Source organism: Elephas maximus, chromosome 19, assembly GCF_024166365.1.
Source record: "Elephas maximus indicus isolate mEleMax1 chromosome 19, mEleMax1 primary haplotype, whole genome shotgun sequence".
Taxonomy (NCBI): Eukaryota; Metazoa; Chordata; class Mammalia; order Proboscidea; family Elephantidae; genus Elephas; species Elephas maximus.
The window spans coordinates 34,961,740-34,982,237 of record NC_064837.1 but is presented as its reverse complement, the minus strand read 5'-3'; the positions used below and the strand labels follow the sequence as shown (position 1 = coordinate 34,982,237).

The 20,498-nt window shown below is 35.8% G+C and overlaps 1 protein-coding gene across 3 annotated transcripts in view; it reads right to left on the bottom strand.

Moving 5' to 3' along the window:
* Positions 1–20,498, bottom strand: part of TRIM37 (tripartite motif containing 37) — a 137,621-nt gene that overhangs the window by 91,903 nt on the left and 25,220 nt on the right. For all 3 annotated transcript variants that reach the window (XM_049861205.1, XM_049861206.1, XM_049861204.1), the window contains exons 9-12: positions 16,783–16,907; positions 9,600–9,650; positions 8,388–8,469; positions 3,966–4,042 (exon numbers count right to left, since the gene is read on the bottom strand). In XM_049861205.1, the coding sequence (XP_049717162.1) occupies positions 3,966–4,042; positions 8,388–8,469; positions 9,600–9,650; positions 16,783–16,907 (335 nt within the window). The remainder of the gene's footprint in view (positions 1–3,965; positions 4,043–8,387; positions 8,470–9,599; positions 9,651–16,782; positions 16,908–20,498) is intronic.

Here is a 20,498-nt window from a genome sequence, read left to right as displayed (position 1 = left end):
AGGGGACAGTGAGTTTATGTTAATGGAGTAGGAACAACTCAGAAGAGGAAGGTGAGAACAGCTGCACAACTCGAAGAACGTAATATCACTGAATTGTACATGTAGTAAGAGTTGAATCGGTGTATGTTTTACTGTGTATATTCTCAACAGTAACAATTTCAAAAAAGATGAGACTGTAGGGGGGTGGGGGGACAGGGAAGCTAGATTAATGTAAACAGAACAACTAGAACAGAAATAATGAGAATCTTGACATACTGTGAAAAATGTAACCAATGTCGCTGAATAATATAGAAATTGTTAAATGGGAACCTAATCTGCTATGTAAACTTTCACCAAAAACACAATAAAATATTATAAAAACAAACAAAAAAAAAGGACTTTATTCCACAGACATATTCACACGAGCAGGCAAAGATATGTGCAAATGGGTATTCACTGCATCGCTATTTGTAAAAGTAAAAACCCAGAAGAAACCTAAATGGTATCAACACAGCAATGGTTAAATAAATAATGTTACAGCCATATAAAGGAATACTAGACATTGCAACTGCTCAAAAGAATGGCACTGATGTATCTGTGTACTGAAAGGAAAAGATCTCTCAACATATTAAAGGAAATTGGAATGCTACAAATTATATGGTATAATTCCATTTGAATATATTTCTAGAAGCATAACAGGTTCACGTGATACATGCATCGACATATTTTCTGGAAGGACACGTAAGAAACTCTTCATAACGGTTGGGTTTGGCAAGAGGAAACTAAAGATAAGTAGGAAAATGTGGGAGATTTCATATATGTGTGTGTAAAACAAAAGTTTTATTCACTCTTTACAGATTTGTAATAAGTAAGCAGAATCATGGTCCCCTAAAGATCACCAATACCCTAATCCCCAGACCCTATGAATATGTTAAGTCCCATGGCAAAGGGACTTTACAGTCTTAAGTTTATGACCTCATGATAGGGAGGTTATACCCTCAAAGGCAGAAGACTTTTTCCAGCTAGGAGAGAAACACAGCAAAGGGAAGTCCAAGCATTCCATGCAGAAGGATCCCACGTGCCACGGCTGCCTCTGAAACGTAGGAAGTCACATGCAAGGTCTGGAGAGAGCCATCTCGGAGCTAAAGTCGGCCCACAGCTGACAAACACTAGGGAACCAAGGACGTTGGCTCTACAGCTGCAAGAAACATGAATGCACTTGGAAGCAGGTTCTTCCCAAAGTCTCCGAAACTTTTATTTCGACCTGCTGAAACCCGTACCAGAGAGGCCAGCGGTGCCAACTCAAGGCTTCTGAACTACAAAACAGTGGGATAATAAATTTGTATTGTTTAAAGCCACTAAGTTTGTGGGAATTTGTTAGAGCAATAATAAAAACTAATGCAGATGGTATCACTGAATTGTGTCTTCCACGGAGAATTTAAACCCCTGACTTCTATTTTAAGAAGGTTTCATAATGGTTCTCTAAGCCAGGATTTCATCAATTTATATCCCTTTCATTAAAATGTTCAATATAGTACAGAGCAAGCCTTGGAAAGTTATTTCTTTATGAGGACATTGTACATTTTGCCTATCCATTACATATTAATGTCAACCTTGATGAACAGGAACTACAGTAACATTTAAATATTAAAATAATACATGATTAAATGAATCTAAATAAACTAAGTCAACGAAGACATTACAATTATTTTCATTCCTTCTTCAAGTACATTTTCTTTTCAAAATTTCACGTTTTTTAGCTTTCTATTTTAAAATAATTTTAGACTTACCCAAGTGTTGCAAAGATAGCACAAAGCTGTCATATACCCTTTCGCAAGCTTCCCCTAATGTTAGCATCTTACATTAACATGACTCAATTGTCAAAACCAAGAAAATGACAACAGTATAACGCTACCAACTACACAAGGCTTTCTTCAGATTTCACCTGTTTTTCTACTAATGTCCTTTTTCTGCTCCAAGATCCAATTTAGGATCCCACCTTGCATTTTAGTTTTCATGTCTCCTTATTCTTCTCCAATCTGTGCTAGTTCCTCCATTTTATCATGTCTTTCATGACCTTGAGTTTTTGAAGACAACTGGTGAGGTATGTTTTGAATATCCTCAGTTTGGATCTGTCCGATGTTTTCTCACGATTAAATTGAGGTTATGAATTTTGGGGAAGAATAACAGAGCTGATGTGTGCTTCTCCACACAGCATACCAGGAGTGATGTAAACTTTGAGCACATGAGTAAGGTGGTATTTTTCCATTATAAAGTAACTATTTCATCCTTTGTGATTAAAATATATATCTTGGCAGAGATGCTTTAAGGCAATACAAATATGCTGTTTCTCATTAAATGTTTATTCAATTACTTTAATATTCATTGATGGATCTTGTCTGTAGCAATTACTACTGTGATATTCTAAATGATTTTCTATTTCCCTCATTCTTTTACATTAATTGGATTTATTCTAAAAAAAAGTGGTCCACTCTTCCTCATTTATTTGTTTATTCAATCATTTCTATTTACCACAATGACCTTATCCCTTTCCTTCCCCATTTTGTGCATTTCTCTACTTTCTGATATCACTAGGCACTCCAGGTTCATCTTGTATTCTTCCGGCATCCTCCCTAAGATCAATTACTTCTCCACAAAGCCCCTGGCTCTTATTATGGGAGAACGGCATTTAGAAGCCAAGAGCTGGGTGCTACTATGCCTGTTACTACTGGAGTGTAACTAATTCTAGACCTGAAAGGCCTGTTCTTTTAGTTTTATGTATTTCTGAACTATATTAGGCTTGTTTGTTTTTAAACACGAGCATGTATTACTTCTGATGTTTAAAAGGAACAAATATCTTAAAATGAGCTGGACACTACAAAGTTCAAACTTGGAAAAATTTTTCAGAGAAATAATATTTTACTCTTCCCAAATTAAATTGTGACAAAGTAAGATTACTTGTGCCTGAAATGACAATGCTATCCTGATTTAAAGACAAATAACTAGATACTGGAAAACTCCATACTCATAGAGAAACAATCAAGAATACAGAAAATCTGGGTAAAAAAGATATTAATGTTGGTGGTCAAATACACCACGGATTAAGTATAGGTAAACTCTTAAATATGAAAGTTTCTTAAATAATCAGTTGTTTCGGATGAAAAGGCATACAATATTTAAGGAAAAAGACCATTCTTTTAGCTTCTTCAGGTCTTCAAAATCATGACAGAGGTATACCTATGTTTCTAATAAATATGGTAATTAACCCATGTTAAATTATTCACATAGCACTTCAACTCCAATCTTATAAAACTAAAACCTTAAATTTGAATATTCCAACCAAAATTCTTTCCTTCTATCTAACTGATAGCCTGAACAAACCTAACTCAGCTATCAACTTAAAATCTTATGTACCAGTCGCCGTCGAGTCCATTCCGACTCACAACAAACGCATGTGTTTCAGAGCAGGACTGTGCTCCACAGGGTTTTCACAGCTGGATCTTCGGACGTAGGTCACCAGGCCTTTCTTCTGAGCCACTTCTGGGTGGCTTCAGACCTCCAACCTTTCGGTTAGTAGCCAAGTGCTTAACCATCTGAGCCACGCCTCTAGGGAAAGTCCTACTCTTTCCTTAAGTAATTCAAAAAAAGTTAGATTCTGTAAAATATTTTCATTAAAAATGTTACTTACGTTACTATTCAATGGGCTTATTTGTTAAAGTAAATTAATAATTTTTAAATATTCTTAAACTTTAATTTCTAACTCTGAAAATATCAACATACATAACCCACAAAAAGAAAAACTTTGGAGTTCTAATAAAGTTTGAGAACTACGGCTCTACGCCATCATACTATTCCAGGGGTTCCACAGAAGAGTACATCACAACAGATATAATAATACAGTAATTATAAAAGTAGTTAACAAAAACTGTTAAGGGAGAGTGTACATAAATACACAGGAAAGCCTGTAAGTTAATCACATGTCTTACTTGGAAGTTTCTGGCAAACCAGCTGAGAGTTCCAGAAATACAGATAAGTAGTAGCCACGCACAACTCCATTTCCATCCTAAAAAAGAATAAGAAGTTACACATATATAAATTCCAGATTAATAAAAAGTTAAAGGCAAAAGATACAGATTAATACCTGATCTATGGATCAGAAAGGACTTCTAAGCTTAAAAAGCAATAAAAGAAACAATTAAAAGACCAACAGATCTGAGTCCATAATAATTTTAAACTTTTGTACATTTAAAAAAAACAAAATTAAGATACCCAAACTAACAAAAATACAACTATGAAAAGGGTTAGCAGTTTTAACACATACATAGTTCTTACAAATCTTTAAGAAAAAGGAAAAATGCAAATAAATATTTAATTTCACTAGAAATCAGTAAGACAAAAAAAAAAAAAGGTAACTTTTAACACCAAAAGCAGGGTAAGATAAAAAAGTTAACACCTTAGGGTCACTTTCTTCCATTGAAAGTAATTAAGTATTATTTCTTTGTGCTTTGTATCTTAAGATTTCATGTAAGCTGTCTAGAGATTGAGAAGAAGTTTAAATCGTTACTACAGAGATTTTACAAAAATAATTACTCCCATCTCTATTTCCACAGCACCTTGCTCAGGCCTCTATTTTTAAAAAGGATCACAATTATTATGACTACTTATTTAATTATCTGTCTCCCCTATCATACCATGATCACTAAGGGCAGGGACCCTATTATTCAATTCCAGTGTCTACTGGGACATGACTATACGAAGATACAGTCCACCTTGCTCCAAAAGGGCCTGAGGCAGCTTTCAGGGACTGACATATGATAATGATTCAATAAATGCTAACGAAAAAAATGAATCAAAAGTAAAAAAAAAAAAGTCGGATACAAAAGACTATATTGTAGGATCTCACTTTTAAGAAATTCTAGCAAAGGTAAAACTACAGTGAAGAATGCAGATCTTTGGTTGCAAAGGGGCCAGGAGGTAAGGGGAAAGAGATTAACTGCAAAGGGGAACAAAAAAATTTGGCGGGTGATGAAGATCTCGACTGTGGTGGTGATTACAAAACGTAAACATCTGTCGAAGACATGAAAATTAGTGAATTTTATTGAATGTAAATTATATCACATAAAACTGATTTAAAAAAAACGAATTTCAACATCCTTGTATAAACAGCTTCCATTCCTTCTTTTTGGTTATTTTCCTAGAGCAAATACCCTGGAGTGAAATTAATGAATAAAAGAGAATGATCATAAATAATATTAACATTTATCAGTTAATAATATTAGAAATTTCTTTTTGTCTTAATTTTTATCACAATTTTAAGGAATAAAATTTTCAATAGTCTTATTTGCATGCCAGATACACCTATAACAAAATATTAAAACCTTAAGACTTTTAAACTGGCAGAGGATTCTGAGAAGACTGCAGCACTGGTGGCACAGTTTTTCTATCTCTCCAAATCTAAACATTAAAAAAACAAATAAGTAGACAACAAAACCAAAATCCCACAAACAACTGGTTGACCAGTTATCTTCATAATTCCCAAAATGTAAGCAGATAAGGTCAAACCCTTTACAGCCAGCCACAAGGCCTGCGTGGTATCAACATATGTATGGAAGAAAAGAGCGTAGCAATGGGGCATCTGATGGACCAGAGAACAGAGAACCCCAAACAGACAAGAGATATTCACTGAAAAACATCATGAACCAAACATGAGAACAGTAGCTGAAACTGGAAAAGGCTGCTCAATCTAACACCAGGTGAGTACACTACTACTATACTGTTACTGTAGAATTGATTCCCGATTCATAGCAAACCTACAGAACAGACCAGAACTGCCCGACAGGGTTTACAAGGACTGGCTGGTGGATTCAAACTGCTGACCTTTCGGTTAGCAGCTGTAGCTCTTAACCACTATGCCACCAGGGCTCCAGGTGAGCAGGGGGCTTAATAAAAGAGGGCCTAAAAGAACTAAATGCAGTCTAAGCACTATGAACCTTTGAAAACGAATTGCCAGGGCCTTCCAGGGCATGGCAAACGTTTTGTTACATACATATTTACCACAATTAGAAAAAGAGAATAAAAAGCAGAATAACATTCCTACAGACAATGAAAATGCTCCAGAAAAACAACTCACAGATCAAAATTGTCATCTATTTCAAAACAACTTAACAGACACTAAGAAAATGATAATCAGACATGAAATAACATAAACAAGAATTAGAAAAATTCAGAAATCAGATGAAAGTAGGAAAGAATTAGAAATAAAATGTTGTTTAAGAAGAAGTAAAGACTGAACTAGAAAAAAACAGCAAATAAACGCAATACGTTATATCTTAAGAGAAGGGTAGAAAGAAAAGTTTTTTAAATAAAGAAGAAATGATGAAAGACCTAAAAAGATTACAAAGTGATAAATATTCAAGATAGGCAATGATGATTCAAAATACAGATTAATACACGTTCCTGAGAAAGAAAACCAAAGAAGGGAATGAAACAAATACTAAAAACTATAATTCAGGAAAACTTTTCTTTAAAAAACAACCTGACACTACATATTGAAAGAGTCTTGCGTGTACCTGAGAGTACTGATCCAGAATGACAAAACATATAGTAGTAAAGTATTGGATTTAAAAAGAAAAATATTATTTGGGTATCTAAAAATCAGCAAATGTCTTTTAAATGAAAGAAAATTAGATTATCATCAGACTCAACTTACAGAAAATGGAGCACTATATTTAAGATATCCAGTGAAAGAAAATGTAAGCCAAGGGTTTTATATCCAGCAAAACCAGCTTTCAAGTATAAAAGGTGCCAACTGTTTTCATCATGCAAGAATTCAGGGAATATTATTTTCAGGAGCCCTTCCAATAGAATCTACTAGAGAACAAGTTTGGAACACCAGGCTATCTAGAGTCATAAACGTAAATACTAGCGGTAAACGTTAAATGTAACATTATATAAAGAACTAAGACTAAATAAGCATTAAAAAGGAGATCATATAAAATATAATAGGTATATGTTCAGGCAATGTAGATTAGTACAATTATAAAAAAAAATTGGGGGAGGGAGGGAGAACATATACAAAAGAATTGTTCTAACTGTGCACAGTAATCATACCGATGGTAGAATTAGTGTTCCTACTCAGAGATTGTTGTATGTGTAAGGTGAAATAAAGCAAATGATGAATAATGAAATGTTCTATCATTTCCTATGACTTTGAGCAGTTGAATTCTTACAGTAAAAGAAAGGAGATAAAGATGTAATGTAGGAGAGATTAAGTAAAAAAAAAGCCCTACAGTCCTGAATTTGGGAAGGAAATGTCAGCAATAAATCAGGAGTTTTTTATCTTAAAAAAATTCAGGCATACCCTTCTCTCCTCCCCTCCCCTTCACATAGACCTCTACGTATGTGTTTATTTCCTAACTCTCTTTCACTGAAGAAGCCTAGAAACAGCGACCAAACTGACAGCAATAATCATCCCTAGTGCACAGTTTGGTTTTAAAATACAATTTCTCATTAAAAGGAATCAGGGCTCCTAGGATAAAATGGATGATTCCAGGTTTGGGTAGGAAATGTCCAAGATGAGCCTGGAACATTCTGTCTTACAAAGAGAGCAAGAAAGCTGACCAAGACAACCAGTGTCATGGCAAAAGGACTCGAAGCCAACTTGAAGACTCTTACGTATGAATTAAATATGTGTAAATCCATGATTTCATAAATTTTTTTTTTAACTAGTCACCTCCAGAGGATAATAAAAACTGGCAAATTAAAGGAAAGAATCAAGCATTTATTCTACCTCTCCTACTTCAGCAGTGGGTAATCGAACAGTAGATGAGAAGAGACATCCTTTATAAAAGTATTCCAATTAGTAAATGAAAAAGAAATGATAAAAGGAGAATTATCACTATTAAACAATTCTCAACAAACTAACAGCTCTGGGCAATGAGCATCAATAGCAGCTAATATCACAAAAAGAGGGGCAACCTGACATGCTTATATTCTTGCCACAGGTATCTTACATTAAGGTTCAACAGGCACTTGTTTCAGCTGCCAATTTGTAGGAAATACAAAGGACAAAAGAACACAGGGAAACGCACCATGAGAATGCAATCAAGATACATTTGTTTTGGATGGCTTTCTGTATCTGTACTCTGTTTTTTCTTAAAAAAAAAAAAAATTGTTTTGAAGAATTTTAAACATTTTCTCTAACAAGAAACATCATCCTAGAACCTAGAAATAAAATTCACTGAAATCTCAAGATTTATACTATTCGTATTTAACTCATTTTTACGCGGATGTAGTAATACACCCCATAAACAAACGTAAAATCATCATCGTGCCACTAAAAAGTGAACTGCTGTGCTACAGAACCCCAAAAAAAGACACTACTCTCAAAATTTATATAAAAAACTTACTGGGTAAACTTTTAACCTCCAGCAAAGTCCTGAAACTTGAAGGGGTGGACTATAAACAGGATCCGCTCTCTGGCGCAAAGTGCTGAAGAAAAAGAAAACCAATCAAATCCCAAGATCAAAACTGCTGTAAATGGAAACAGGAAAAACAAAAACCCATTACTTTATTTATGCTATATGTTATCCTTGAGTGGGAATCGACAGGTACGGTACTGGGTATCATCTTTGACATATTATGCTACGTATTTATCGTTACATATATTGTTCTTGACAAGCAACTAAAGGTGACTCAAGAATTCAAGATTCCACTGTGCAAATTTAGATATACTTACATTCTGAAATAGGCAATTTAATGATATTTACATATTCAGCAATATCTTTCAAGTTTCAGGGGGGAAAAAACAAATACCTCAAAACTGGGGCATTTAAGGAAAAAGGAAACTAACTATCCTCAATTTAATTACTGCTTCAACAAGAAGTCTTTCACTATTAAAAACAAACAAACTATTCTTTTATAATATGGGAAAACAAGGAGAACAAGTGATAATAATGTTGGGAAAATATCTCCAGGGGGCCAATGCTTTAAGCACAAAATTATCCTGTAAGAAAAACCATATTAAATTCTTACAGTTTGGCCTTATTTTGACATTTGTTATCACCTACTTGGAGTTTCTCTCTTCAAGGCAAGACCTTACATTCTTAGCTTCCCACTTCCATGCTACCCTTGAAGACAAGTCCCTCAACCTTTGTGATTTAAGATTTTTGCTGCTAATCTTAGGAAAAAAACAGTAAAGGCTAATAAAATTAATATGAGAGTTACAAAACTGACAAATTTCTTATAATAATGGTCTCTCATCTAAAATGCCATACTTTGAACCGGGATAAAAAGATCCCAGTGGACTTCTTCCCACGCTTTTATCTCTGAGGATGGGATAGGGAAGCTCACAGACCTTCTATCATCCTACTCTCCCCTCCGCCATCTTAGCAAAGGCCAAGAGAACTTTCTCCTTTAAAATGGTTCCTTCTGCCCAATGGGAGAAGTAATCAATACTAAAGATAAAATACAATCCAAACAAATGGCCTCTGTGTTTCTAGTAGGAAACTTGTTTCTTTTAAGAATACTAAATTCTATCCTACCCAGGAACGACTCTTATGTATTCATATAAAAGTAAACATACATATATAGAAAAAACAGTAGTTGTCAAAAACTCTTACCTGAAATTCTCTAAAACAAAAGTAGCTGAATCATAAGATGGTACTAATTCACTAGAAAAAAATAAAAAACTTAGTTTAGTTTAAAATTTTATTTAGTTAAAAACAAAGCAAATCCCTCAGCAATATCTTAAAAATGTTACTAAACTACGTCTCTTAGAAATATTTTGAAATCCTTATTAAATATAACATTAAATAAATCATAAAACCATCAAACTCTGACATCGAGTCTGCAATTAAATTGGACACAACACTTTATAAAATAGTTTTCTTCAAAAAACAAGGCAGGCAAATGTTCTGGTTGTGTTACATATATATTTAGAACACTTAAAAAAAAAAAGAACAACCAAGGCAATACACCCTTTGCAAGGGACTGGATGCAGAATTGCACCAAGCCAGGAGCTGCAGTTGCCACAATTCTATCTACTTCTCCATGATGCTTCCCTTGGCCCAAAACACACTAAGCGGTCTTCAAGTTTCAAGCATACAGCAAACAATGGCAAGGCAGAGCAACCAAAAACATGCACCTGATTTCCATGATAAATATGGGTAACACAGTGTTAGCTACTAGAGACACTTTCTTGTATTTTATTTTGATGTATAGGATTGTTAGTTTCCTTTGTGGTTACCTTATTATCTACCCCTATTTTTCTAAGTTTAAACCAAATTTTTATCTCTTTATATTGCCTTGACTTCCTCTCCTTAGTCTATGACCCTCTTTACTTACTTAATGTTGTCATCTTTAATTCTGGCAAGTTTGATTATAATATGGCTTGGTGACTTTCTTTTAAGATCTATCTTATTACACTATAACTCTTATGTATTACATGTATATCGCCAAAACCAAAACTCATAGAAAACTGATGAAACGCTAGAAAAATTTTAAAGTAACATGATGTTATCTGAAGATCCTAAAAGATAGCAGGAGGATACACTTGCAATCTCGGCATGTTTTTGGTTTTCATCTTGGTCAGAATTTTCCAGAATAACATACTATCTCAAGCATGTTTAGGAATACACTGGGATATTAAGACCAGTGGTTTTCCACCGTGACTACAGATTAGAATCATTTAGGATTCTTTTGAAAACTACCAATACCAAGCCACACTCCAGTTCATCTGAAATTAAATGCCTGTGCTTATGTCTGGGCATTTGTAGTTTTTGTTTTTTAAACTCAGATTATTCCTTCAGTGAGGGATGAGTACGACTGCTTCAGATAAATTTCTTGTTATGGCAGACGTCAATCTATCTTGCGCTTTTGATGGCTATGGAATACTATCAAGTTTTTCTAACATGTTGAGGACTGTGGATATTTAGGAAACAGCTTTTGTTATCAAAGTGTTCACGTGTTTAGCTACCTTTTCTTTTTCTACTGTGTGTTACCCTGTAACAGCCACAGGCATTCATTGTACTAAATAGTACAATGTAAGCCAGGGTTTCTCAACCTCGGCATTGTTGCCATTACGGGCTGGATAATCCTTTGTTGTGAGGGGCAGTCCTGTATGTTGTAGGATCTTTAGCAATATCTTTGGCCTCTACCCACTAGCTGCCAGTAGTTTTACCTCCCTCCCCCCTGCAGTTGTTGTTGTTGTATGCTGTGAAGTCAGTTCCTACTCACCGCAACCCTACAGAACAGAGTAGAGCTGCCCCGTTGGGGTTTCCCAGGCTGAAATCTTTACAGGAGCAGATAGCCAGCTGGGTGGGTTCGAACAGGCAACCTTTTGGTTAGCAGCCAGGCACTTAACCATTGCGCGAGCAGAGCTCCTAGGAGTACTTAAACCCGTTGAAAACCAAACCTATTGCTGTTGAGTCAACTTCGATTCATAGCAACCCTATAGGACAGAGTGGAACTGTCCCCTAGGGTTTCCAAGGCTGTAATTTTTACAGAAGCAGACTGCCACATCATTCTCCCATGGAGCAGCTTATTTCTAGTTTGAACCACCAACCTTACGGTTAGCAGCCAAGCGCTTTAACCACCGCATTACCAGAGCTTAGACATAGGAGTACTTAGACATAGGCAATTTGAGATAGTGCCTATATAATTAATAACCTTTTCAAGACCCAGTTATTTTCTGCTTTGAATTTTTTGTTGATGCCATGTGTTTTCACTAATGGAAACATGCTGAATCATTGAGTGCTGCTGAATTTTTGGTAGATAATATGGAGATTTTTTTTGTCGTCCCCCCCCTCCCCAGCAATCCTACTCTCAGAGTCCTGAGGGACATACTTTGTCCTACTACTTCTACCCTAGTTGCCCCCTACAATCCAGAGGGACATACAGTGTTCCAAAGAAAATTTTTCAGAATTTTTCTTCTACCAAAAATGCACATACCTCACACAACACCCTACAGGACAGAGAACAATTGTCCCATAGAGTTTCCAAGCAGTACCTGGTGGAATCGAACTCCTTTTGGTTAGCAGCTATAGCATTTAACCACTACACCACCAGGGTTAGCAGCTGTAGCACTTAACCACTTTTGGTTAGCAACTGTAGCAGTTAACCACTACACCACCAGGGTTTCCCAAAACCCTACAGAAATAGTAATTTGTGGCACATGCCTGTTTTTTTCCTTTTGGTTTCAAACAGTCATAAAAAATTCTGTCTTTTGGCAGCATGCACTGTCAGTGGAAAGCAGCTTCCCAATGAACCTGAGAGGTGGAAAATGTGGGTGGGCAACTGTATAGCCCAATGGTCATGAAAGGATTAAAAACTGCAGTATAAACTACATGTGAAAAAGAGATGGCCTATTTAGCTACATATAAAGCTACATATACTAATCATAAAATAAAGAATAATTATTTTTTTACCTATATTATTACGGTGCAATGGATCGCTCTTTAATGACCTTTCTAGGCATAGTCTTAAAATTCTCATCGAATGATTGGGTGGGACTATTCAACTTAGGTGTTTGTGGACCACCAAGGGGACTGGATAGCTTTCTAACACAAACAAGGTACATGACACTCTTGTGGAGGTGGGGCTATGCAAATAGGGTATATGGAACCCTAACAAGGGGATTGGCCAGTTTTGTCATCCCGTTAGGCTTAAAACAAGCAATCTCAAAGGCAGAAAAAGGGGACCTTACTACCACCAAGAAGGGATAAATGAAAAGTCACCTACAAAGGAAAGTCAGTAACAGTAGACTCAGACTACTCGGGAGAAACCATGCAGGCAAGAAAGCAATGGGAAGACTTATATAAAGACTTGAAGGAAAAAAACTGGCAGCCAAGAATCATATATTCAGCAAAACTGTCTCTCAAATATGAAAGCTAAATTAGGACATTTCCAGACAAACAGGAGGTTAGGGAATTTGCAAAACCAAACCAAAACTACATGAAATACTAAAGGGAGTTCTCTGGTTAGAAAATCAATAATATCAGATATCAACCCAAGACCAGAACACAGGACAGAGCAACCAGATAGGGAAATCACAAAAATATATCAAGATAAAAAGACACTCAAAACAGGGAAACAGCAATGTCATTATGTAAAAGAAGACAATATTACAACAATAAAGAGGGAATAAGAAATATAGGCATAGATCTTTCATATGGAGAAGATGACAAGGCGATTTAAAGAAATAAAATATAGGTTTAAACTTAGAAAAATAGGGTAAATACTAAGGTAACCACAAAGGAGACTACGAATCCTATCATAGAAATACAAGGAAAAATGAAATACAAGAAAAAGAGAGACTCGAGCAGAAGCAAAATCAACAACGACTAAAAAACAATATATAAACAACTTAGCACAAAAAGTAGGAAAAAGAAACTCTCAACGACACACACACAAAAGACATCAAAATGAGAGTACTAAATTCATATCTATCCATAGGGTGAATGTACATGGACTAAATGCACCGATAAAGGGACAAAGAATGGCAGAATGGATTAAAAAACACAATCTATATGCTGCCTACAGGAGACACACCTTAGACTTAGAGACACAAACTAAAACTCAAAGGATAGAAAAAAATATATCAAGCAAACAACAATCAAAAAAGAGCAGGAGGGGAATATTAATTTCTGACAAAACAGACTGTAAAGTTAAATCCACCCAAAGGATAAGGAATGACACTATATAATGATTAAAGGGACAATATGCAACAACAGATACACAGACCAACGGAACAGAATTGAGAATCTAGACACAAATCCAACCACATATGAGCACCTAATCTTTAACAAAGGCCCAAAGTCAGTTAAATGGGGGAAAGACAGTCTTTTTAACAAACGGTGCTGGCATAACTGGATATCTACCTGCAAAAAAATGAAACAAGACCCATACTTCATAAAAAAAATAATAATAATACCACGCACAAAAACGAACTCAAAATGGATCAAAGACCTAAATAGAATATCTAAAACGATAAAGATCATGGAAGAAAAAATAGGGACAACATTAGGAGCCCTAATACATGGCATAAACAATATACAAAACATTAGCAATGCAGAAGAGAAACTAGATAACTGGGAGCTCCTAAAAACCAAACACCTATGCTCATCCAAAGACTTCACCAAAAGAGTAAAAGGATTACCTACAGACTGGGAAAAAGTTTTTAGCTATGACATTTCGGATCAGCATCTCATCTCTAAAATCTACATGATACTGCAAAAACTCAACTACAAAAAGACAACCCAATTAAAAAATGGGCAAAGATCAATTGGTCTCAACCCACCTGGATCAAAGGAGAATGAAGAACACCAAGGTCACACGATAACTATGAGCCCAAGAGACAGAAAGGGCCACAGGAACCAGAGACTTACATCATCCTGAGACCAGAAGAACTAGATGGTGCCTGGCCACAACCGATGACTGCCCTGACAGGAAGCACAATAGAGAACCCCTGAGGGAGCAGGAGATCAGTGAGATGCAGGCCCCAAATTCTCATAAAAAGATCAGACTTAATGGTCTGACTGAGACTAGAGGAATATCAGTGGTCATGGTCCCCAAACCTTCTGCTGGCCCAGGACAGGAAACATTCCCGAAGACAACTCATCAGACGTGGAAGGGACAGGACAATGGGTAGGAGAGAGATGCTGATGAAGAGTGAGCTACTTGTATCAGGTGGACACTTGAGACTGTGTTGGCATCTCCTGTCTGGAGGGGAGATGGGAGGATAGAGAGGGTTAGAAACTGGTAAAATTGTCACGAAAGGAGAGACTGGAAGGGCTGACTCATTAGGGGGAGAGTAAGTGGGAGTATGGAGTAAGGTGTATATAAGCTTATATGTGACAGACTGACTTGATTTGTAAACGTTCACTTAAAGCTCAATAAAAATTATTAAAAAAAAAAATGGGCAAAGGGTATGAACAGGCACTTCACTATAGGAGACATCCAGGTAGCTAGCAGATACATGAGGAAATGCTCACAATCATTAGCCATTAGAGAAATGCAAATCAAAACGACAATGAGATTCCATCTCACTCCAACAAGACTGGTATTAATCCAAAAAACACAAAATAGTAAATGTAGGAGAGGTTGTAGAGAGACTGGAACACTTATACACTGCCAGTGGGAATGTAAAATGGTACGATCACTTTGGAAATTAATGTGGTGCTTCCTTAAAAAGCTAGAAATAGAACTACCATATGATCCAGCAATCCCACTCCTTGGAATATATCCTCGAGGAATAAGAGCCTTTACACTAACGGATATATGCACACCCATGTTTACTGCAGCACTGTTTACAATAGCAAAAAGATGGAAGCAACCAAGGTGCCCATCAACAGATGAATGGATAAATAAATTATGGTATATTCACACAATGGAGTACCACTCATTATGATAAAGAACAATAATGAATCCATAAAGCATTTCATAACATGGAGGAACCTGGAAAGCATTATGCTGAGTGAAATTAGTCAGCTGCAAAAGGTCAAATATTGTATGAGACCACTATTTTAAGACCTGAAGAAATAGTTCCATCAGAGAAGAAATATTCTTTGACAATTATGAGAGTGGGGAGGAAGGGAGGGAGAAAGGTAGTCCCTAATTAGATAGTAGACAAGAACTATTTTAGGTGAAGGGAAAGACAACACACAACACAGGAGAGGTCAGGAAAACTGGACTAAACTAAAAGCAAAGAAGTTTCCTGAATAAACTGAATGCTTCAAAGGCCAGTGTAGCAGGGGCAGGGTTGGGGACCATGGTTTCTGGGGACATCTAGGTCAACACTGGCATAATAAAATCTATTAAGGAAACATTCTGCATCCCACTTTGGAGAGCAGAGTCTGGGGTCTTAAAACACTAGCAAGCAGCCATCTAAGATGCATCAATTGGTCTCAACCCACCTGGACCAAAGGAGAATGAAGAACACCAAAGACACAAGGTAATTATGAGCCCAACAGACAGAGAGGGCCATATAAACCAGAGACTACATCAGCCTGAGACCAGAAGAACTAGATGGTGCCTGGCTACAACCGATGACTGCCCTGACAGGGAACACAACAGAGAAACCCTGAGGGAGCAGGAGAGAAATGGGATGCAGACCTCAAATTCTTGTAAAAAGACCAGACTTAATGGTCTGACTGAGACTATAAGGACCCCAGAGGTCATGTTCCCAAGACCTTCTGTTAGCCCAAGACAGGAACCATTCCCAGAGCCAACTCTTCAGACAGGGATTGGACTAGACTGTGGGATAGAAAATGATACTGGTGAGGAGTGAGCTTCTTGGATCAAGTAGACACATGAGGCTATTTGGGCAGCTCCTGTCTGGAGAAGAGATGAGAAGGCAAAGGGGGTCAGAAGCTGCCCGAATGGACACGAAAATAGCGGAGGGAAGGAGTGTGCTGTCTCATTAGGGGGAGAGCAACTAGGAGTATATAGCAAGGTGTATATAAATTTTTGTATGAGAGACTGACTTGATTTGTAAATCTCCACTTGAAGCACAATACAAATGTAAAAAAAAAAGTTACAGTGTAGCCAAATATGGATAAATTCAAAAAGTAAGTAAAAGAATGAATGGAGACTAATAGAGCTGAACAGAATCAATTCTTTTTCTACACTATGAAAGAAAAAAGAAAAAAAGTGGTTCCTAAGTCATTATCATCTCTACAGTCAAAAGAATAAATGAGTCTGCAGACATTTTTTTTAACCACATTTACACACATACAATAAAATTCACCAGATCATGCCATTGTAAACACCTTAAAAATGTGAAGAGTTAACAAAGCTGTTTCATACCTGGTAAAGTCTGGCGGAACAGGAGTGGTAACGAAGGATGCCATGGGCTTGCGATGAACTTGCTGGAACATCATGAGGATCTCTGAGCTCTTGGATATCAATTCACTCTTACTGCAAGACCGCAACTGTGTGAGGACAAAAATTATCTGAATAAACAAAGTTACTATTCACTTTAACTTCAGCATTCTAATAAAGAAGAAAATTAGGAATTATTTTGGTTATATAACTAAAAAAGTATGAGATGAAGAAAAGTAAAATGACTCTCAAAATGGATTTGAGAGTTAAGAATCTATAAAGAATATAAATTTATTTATTTCCACTGAACGGTAAGGTTACTAAATATGTGTACTTGATTCTAATGAATCCTTCCTCCTATACTGTGGGTCAAATTTTAAGCAAATGCAAATACATGTTCAGACTGGGATAACGCAGCCACCGCGTGTAATAATAAACAAAGCCACGGAGGTTAAAAGCCTTTAAAATTGCGCATTTCTCAAACTGTATCCCAGGGAACAGAAAAATGTTAAAACGTGACACACACACAAAAATTTGTCCATTGAGGAAACAGTCCTTTAACTTATCCCAAAGGTAAAAAATGAAAAATCCAACTTCAGCATAGTAGTTAGCACTACTGATTTTGCATTCAGAACACCCAGTTTGAAGTCCTAGTTCTAACACTCACTCTGAGTTGAACACCCACGGGTCTGTTATGTATAAAACTGGAATAACATCTACTGTATATATGCTTCACTGAGTTTGTCATAAGGATCATAAGTTAAAGTACGTGAAACAGCTTTGTAAACTACAAAACCCACTATATGGATTTACATTTTTTAAATAACAATTGATTATAGTTTACAAAGAATAATGCCATCATATGATTAGTATCATATGAATGGTATTATATATCAAAGCTTATAGCTTTGGGTTTACCAAGAATAAAGATAACATATGATTGGGCGTCTGGATCAATCAACTACATACAGGTGAGAGAAAATAACAAACGAAAAACCCGCTGCCGTTGAGTCGATTCTGACTCATAGTGACCCTAAAGGACAAAGTAGAACTGCCCCATGGGGTTTCCAAGGAGTGGCTGGTGGATTCAAACTGCTCATCTTTTGGTTAGCAGCCATAGCTCTTAACCACTGAGCCCCCAGGGCTCCAGAAAATAATTAGCTGTATATTTTGTCATTCATATTATATCTCGGGCATTATTGCCTAAGACAATATTTTCTGAATAATTGACTGAAAATGATCTAACGTTATTTGAATATGGTCTTTTAAGGTATTAGTTAAAAATCAAAGGATTATATCTGTATAAAGATTTAATTACATTTTTCAGTAAATAAATATTTATTGAATACTACTTACTGAATGCCCTTCCTCGACACCATTTCTTCCATGTATCTCCTCCAAAGGTTACTCACTCCTTCAAATCAAGTCTACCATTGCTATACATGTTTTTCTCCAATTACTATGCATAAGTATCTATCCACAAGCAATATACGGCAGTGTTTTGAATATTTACAAACTTTACATAAATGGTATCAGGCTACTGATATCGTTATTACCATGCATCCTACTTTTTTCACTTAACATTATTTTTGAGATATAATCATATTGCTATTGTAAATGTACTTACTTTAATGGTTTTTAAGAATTCCATTATATGAATAATCCACAATTTATTTCTTTTTAATCAAGGAACATTTAGGTTACTTTCTATTCTTTGCTACAATATTACATTAGGTATATCATTTAAGACATCTCTAGGGTATATTATCTAACACTAGAATTGCTGGGTTGAAGCACACTGACAGATATTAGCAAATTGCTCTCCAAAGTCATTAAGTTATGCTTCATCAGCAGTGTGTGAGCTCCCATCACTGTATAGCCTTAACAATTTTATCCTCATTAATTTTTGCCAATCTAAGGTATAAGATGGCAATTGGTTGTAGTTTTAGTTTACGTTTCCTGAATTACTAGTAAAATTTCTTGTTTACTGGTCATCAAGGCATCCTCTTCTGTGAACTATCTGCTCATATCCCTTGCACACTCACTATGAGATTGTTTTATGACTGAGTTGTATTTCTTTATAAATTCTGGATACCAATTCTTGTTCAGATTTAGGAGTGAAAATAATTTCTCCAGTCTGTAGCTCCTCAAACGAGTTTTTGAATACTTTCTGTTCAAAAAAAATTTTTTAATTTTAATGCATTCAAGTCTTTCCCCTTATATTCTGTGCCTATTGTGCATTAAGAAATCCTTTACTACCCCAGGTCAAAGATGTTCTCCTGTAAAAATAATTGCATTTTTGCTCTTCATATTTAGGTTTTAATCTACTTGCAATTGATTCTTGAACACAGGGTAAGATGAAGACCATTTTATTTCCCACAGGTACAACAGTCAATATTTGTTGAAAAGTCCACCCCTCTCCATTCCTGCTCTCTAAACAAGTTTCCACACATGCCTGGGTCTGTTCCTGAGCTTTTCATTCTGTTACCTTTGTCCACTTGTCTATCCCTGTGCTAAAGCCACAATGTCACAATCACTTAGGATTTCATGTTATGTCTTGACACAAGGTATGGCAAAGGCCTCAACTTCTGCTGTTTTTTTCTTCAGGAGTGTCTTGACTATTTGAGGAACCTTGCTCTTTCACATTAATTTTGGAACTTTACCAAATTCCAAGAAAATTCACGTGAAATTAAGATTGAATTGTATTTGTAGATTAGTATGAGAATAGTACCTTTGTGATACTGAATTTTCCCTCGAATATACATAGTTCTTAAAATGTACTAAGCCACTGATTATTAAACACGCCTTTATTTTATGTGCCACTAAGAGAAACTTCAATAAATTAGATGACACCAATTGTTAAGACGCATCCCATTTCAGAGATAGCATAATATAACAAAATGTGCATCTAAGGATCAATCAGATTTAAGATATTTCTTCATTCATCTCTTTTGTTTAATAATGATCTCTACAGAGGTGTTAAACATCTTTTATTAGATTTATTCACTGATACTTTGATAATCTTTGTTGCCATTATGAATGGGACTTCTTCTCAATTAAATTTCCTAGTTGGCTATTCCTGATGAACAGGAACGCTATTTGGGGATGGCGGAAAAGGGGGAAGAATACTACTTTTACATCTTGATTTTGCATCCAAGATAAACTCATTAAAAAGGTGTAACAGTTTATATATTTCCCATGCAGAAAACGATATCCTTTGCAAATAGTTATCTCTTCCTTTCTATACTTACATCTCATTTTTGTTTTCATTCATTAAACAGGACCAGTATATTCTGAAGAAAAGCAATACTACCAGGCAATCCTGGATTATTCCTGGCTTTAACAAGAAAACTTCTCAAGTTTCCCCATTTGAACTATGCTTCCTGTAGATCTTTTAAGTGAATTCCTTTTATCAAGTTAAAATAGTTCCCTTTTACTTTTAGTTTGCTAAATAATCTGGCCAGGAATAAGGATGAAATATCATTTAATTAATATTATTTCATTTCTACTTAAAAAATAAAATGATGGGCAAAGGGATTTGAACAGACACTTCACCAAAGAAGATATATGAATTGCAAATCAGCTGAAGACGGGATGCTTCACATTGTTAGTCACAACAGAAATACAAATAAAAATCATGAGAAACTACTACAGACCTACAAAAATGGCTACCATCCACAGGACTGACTATACCATGTGTT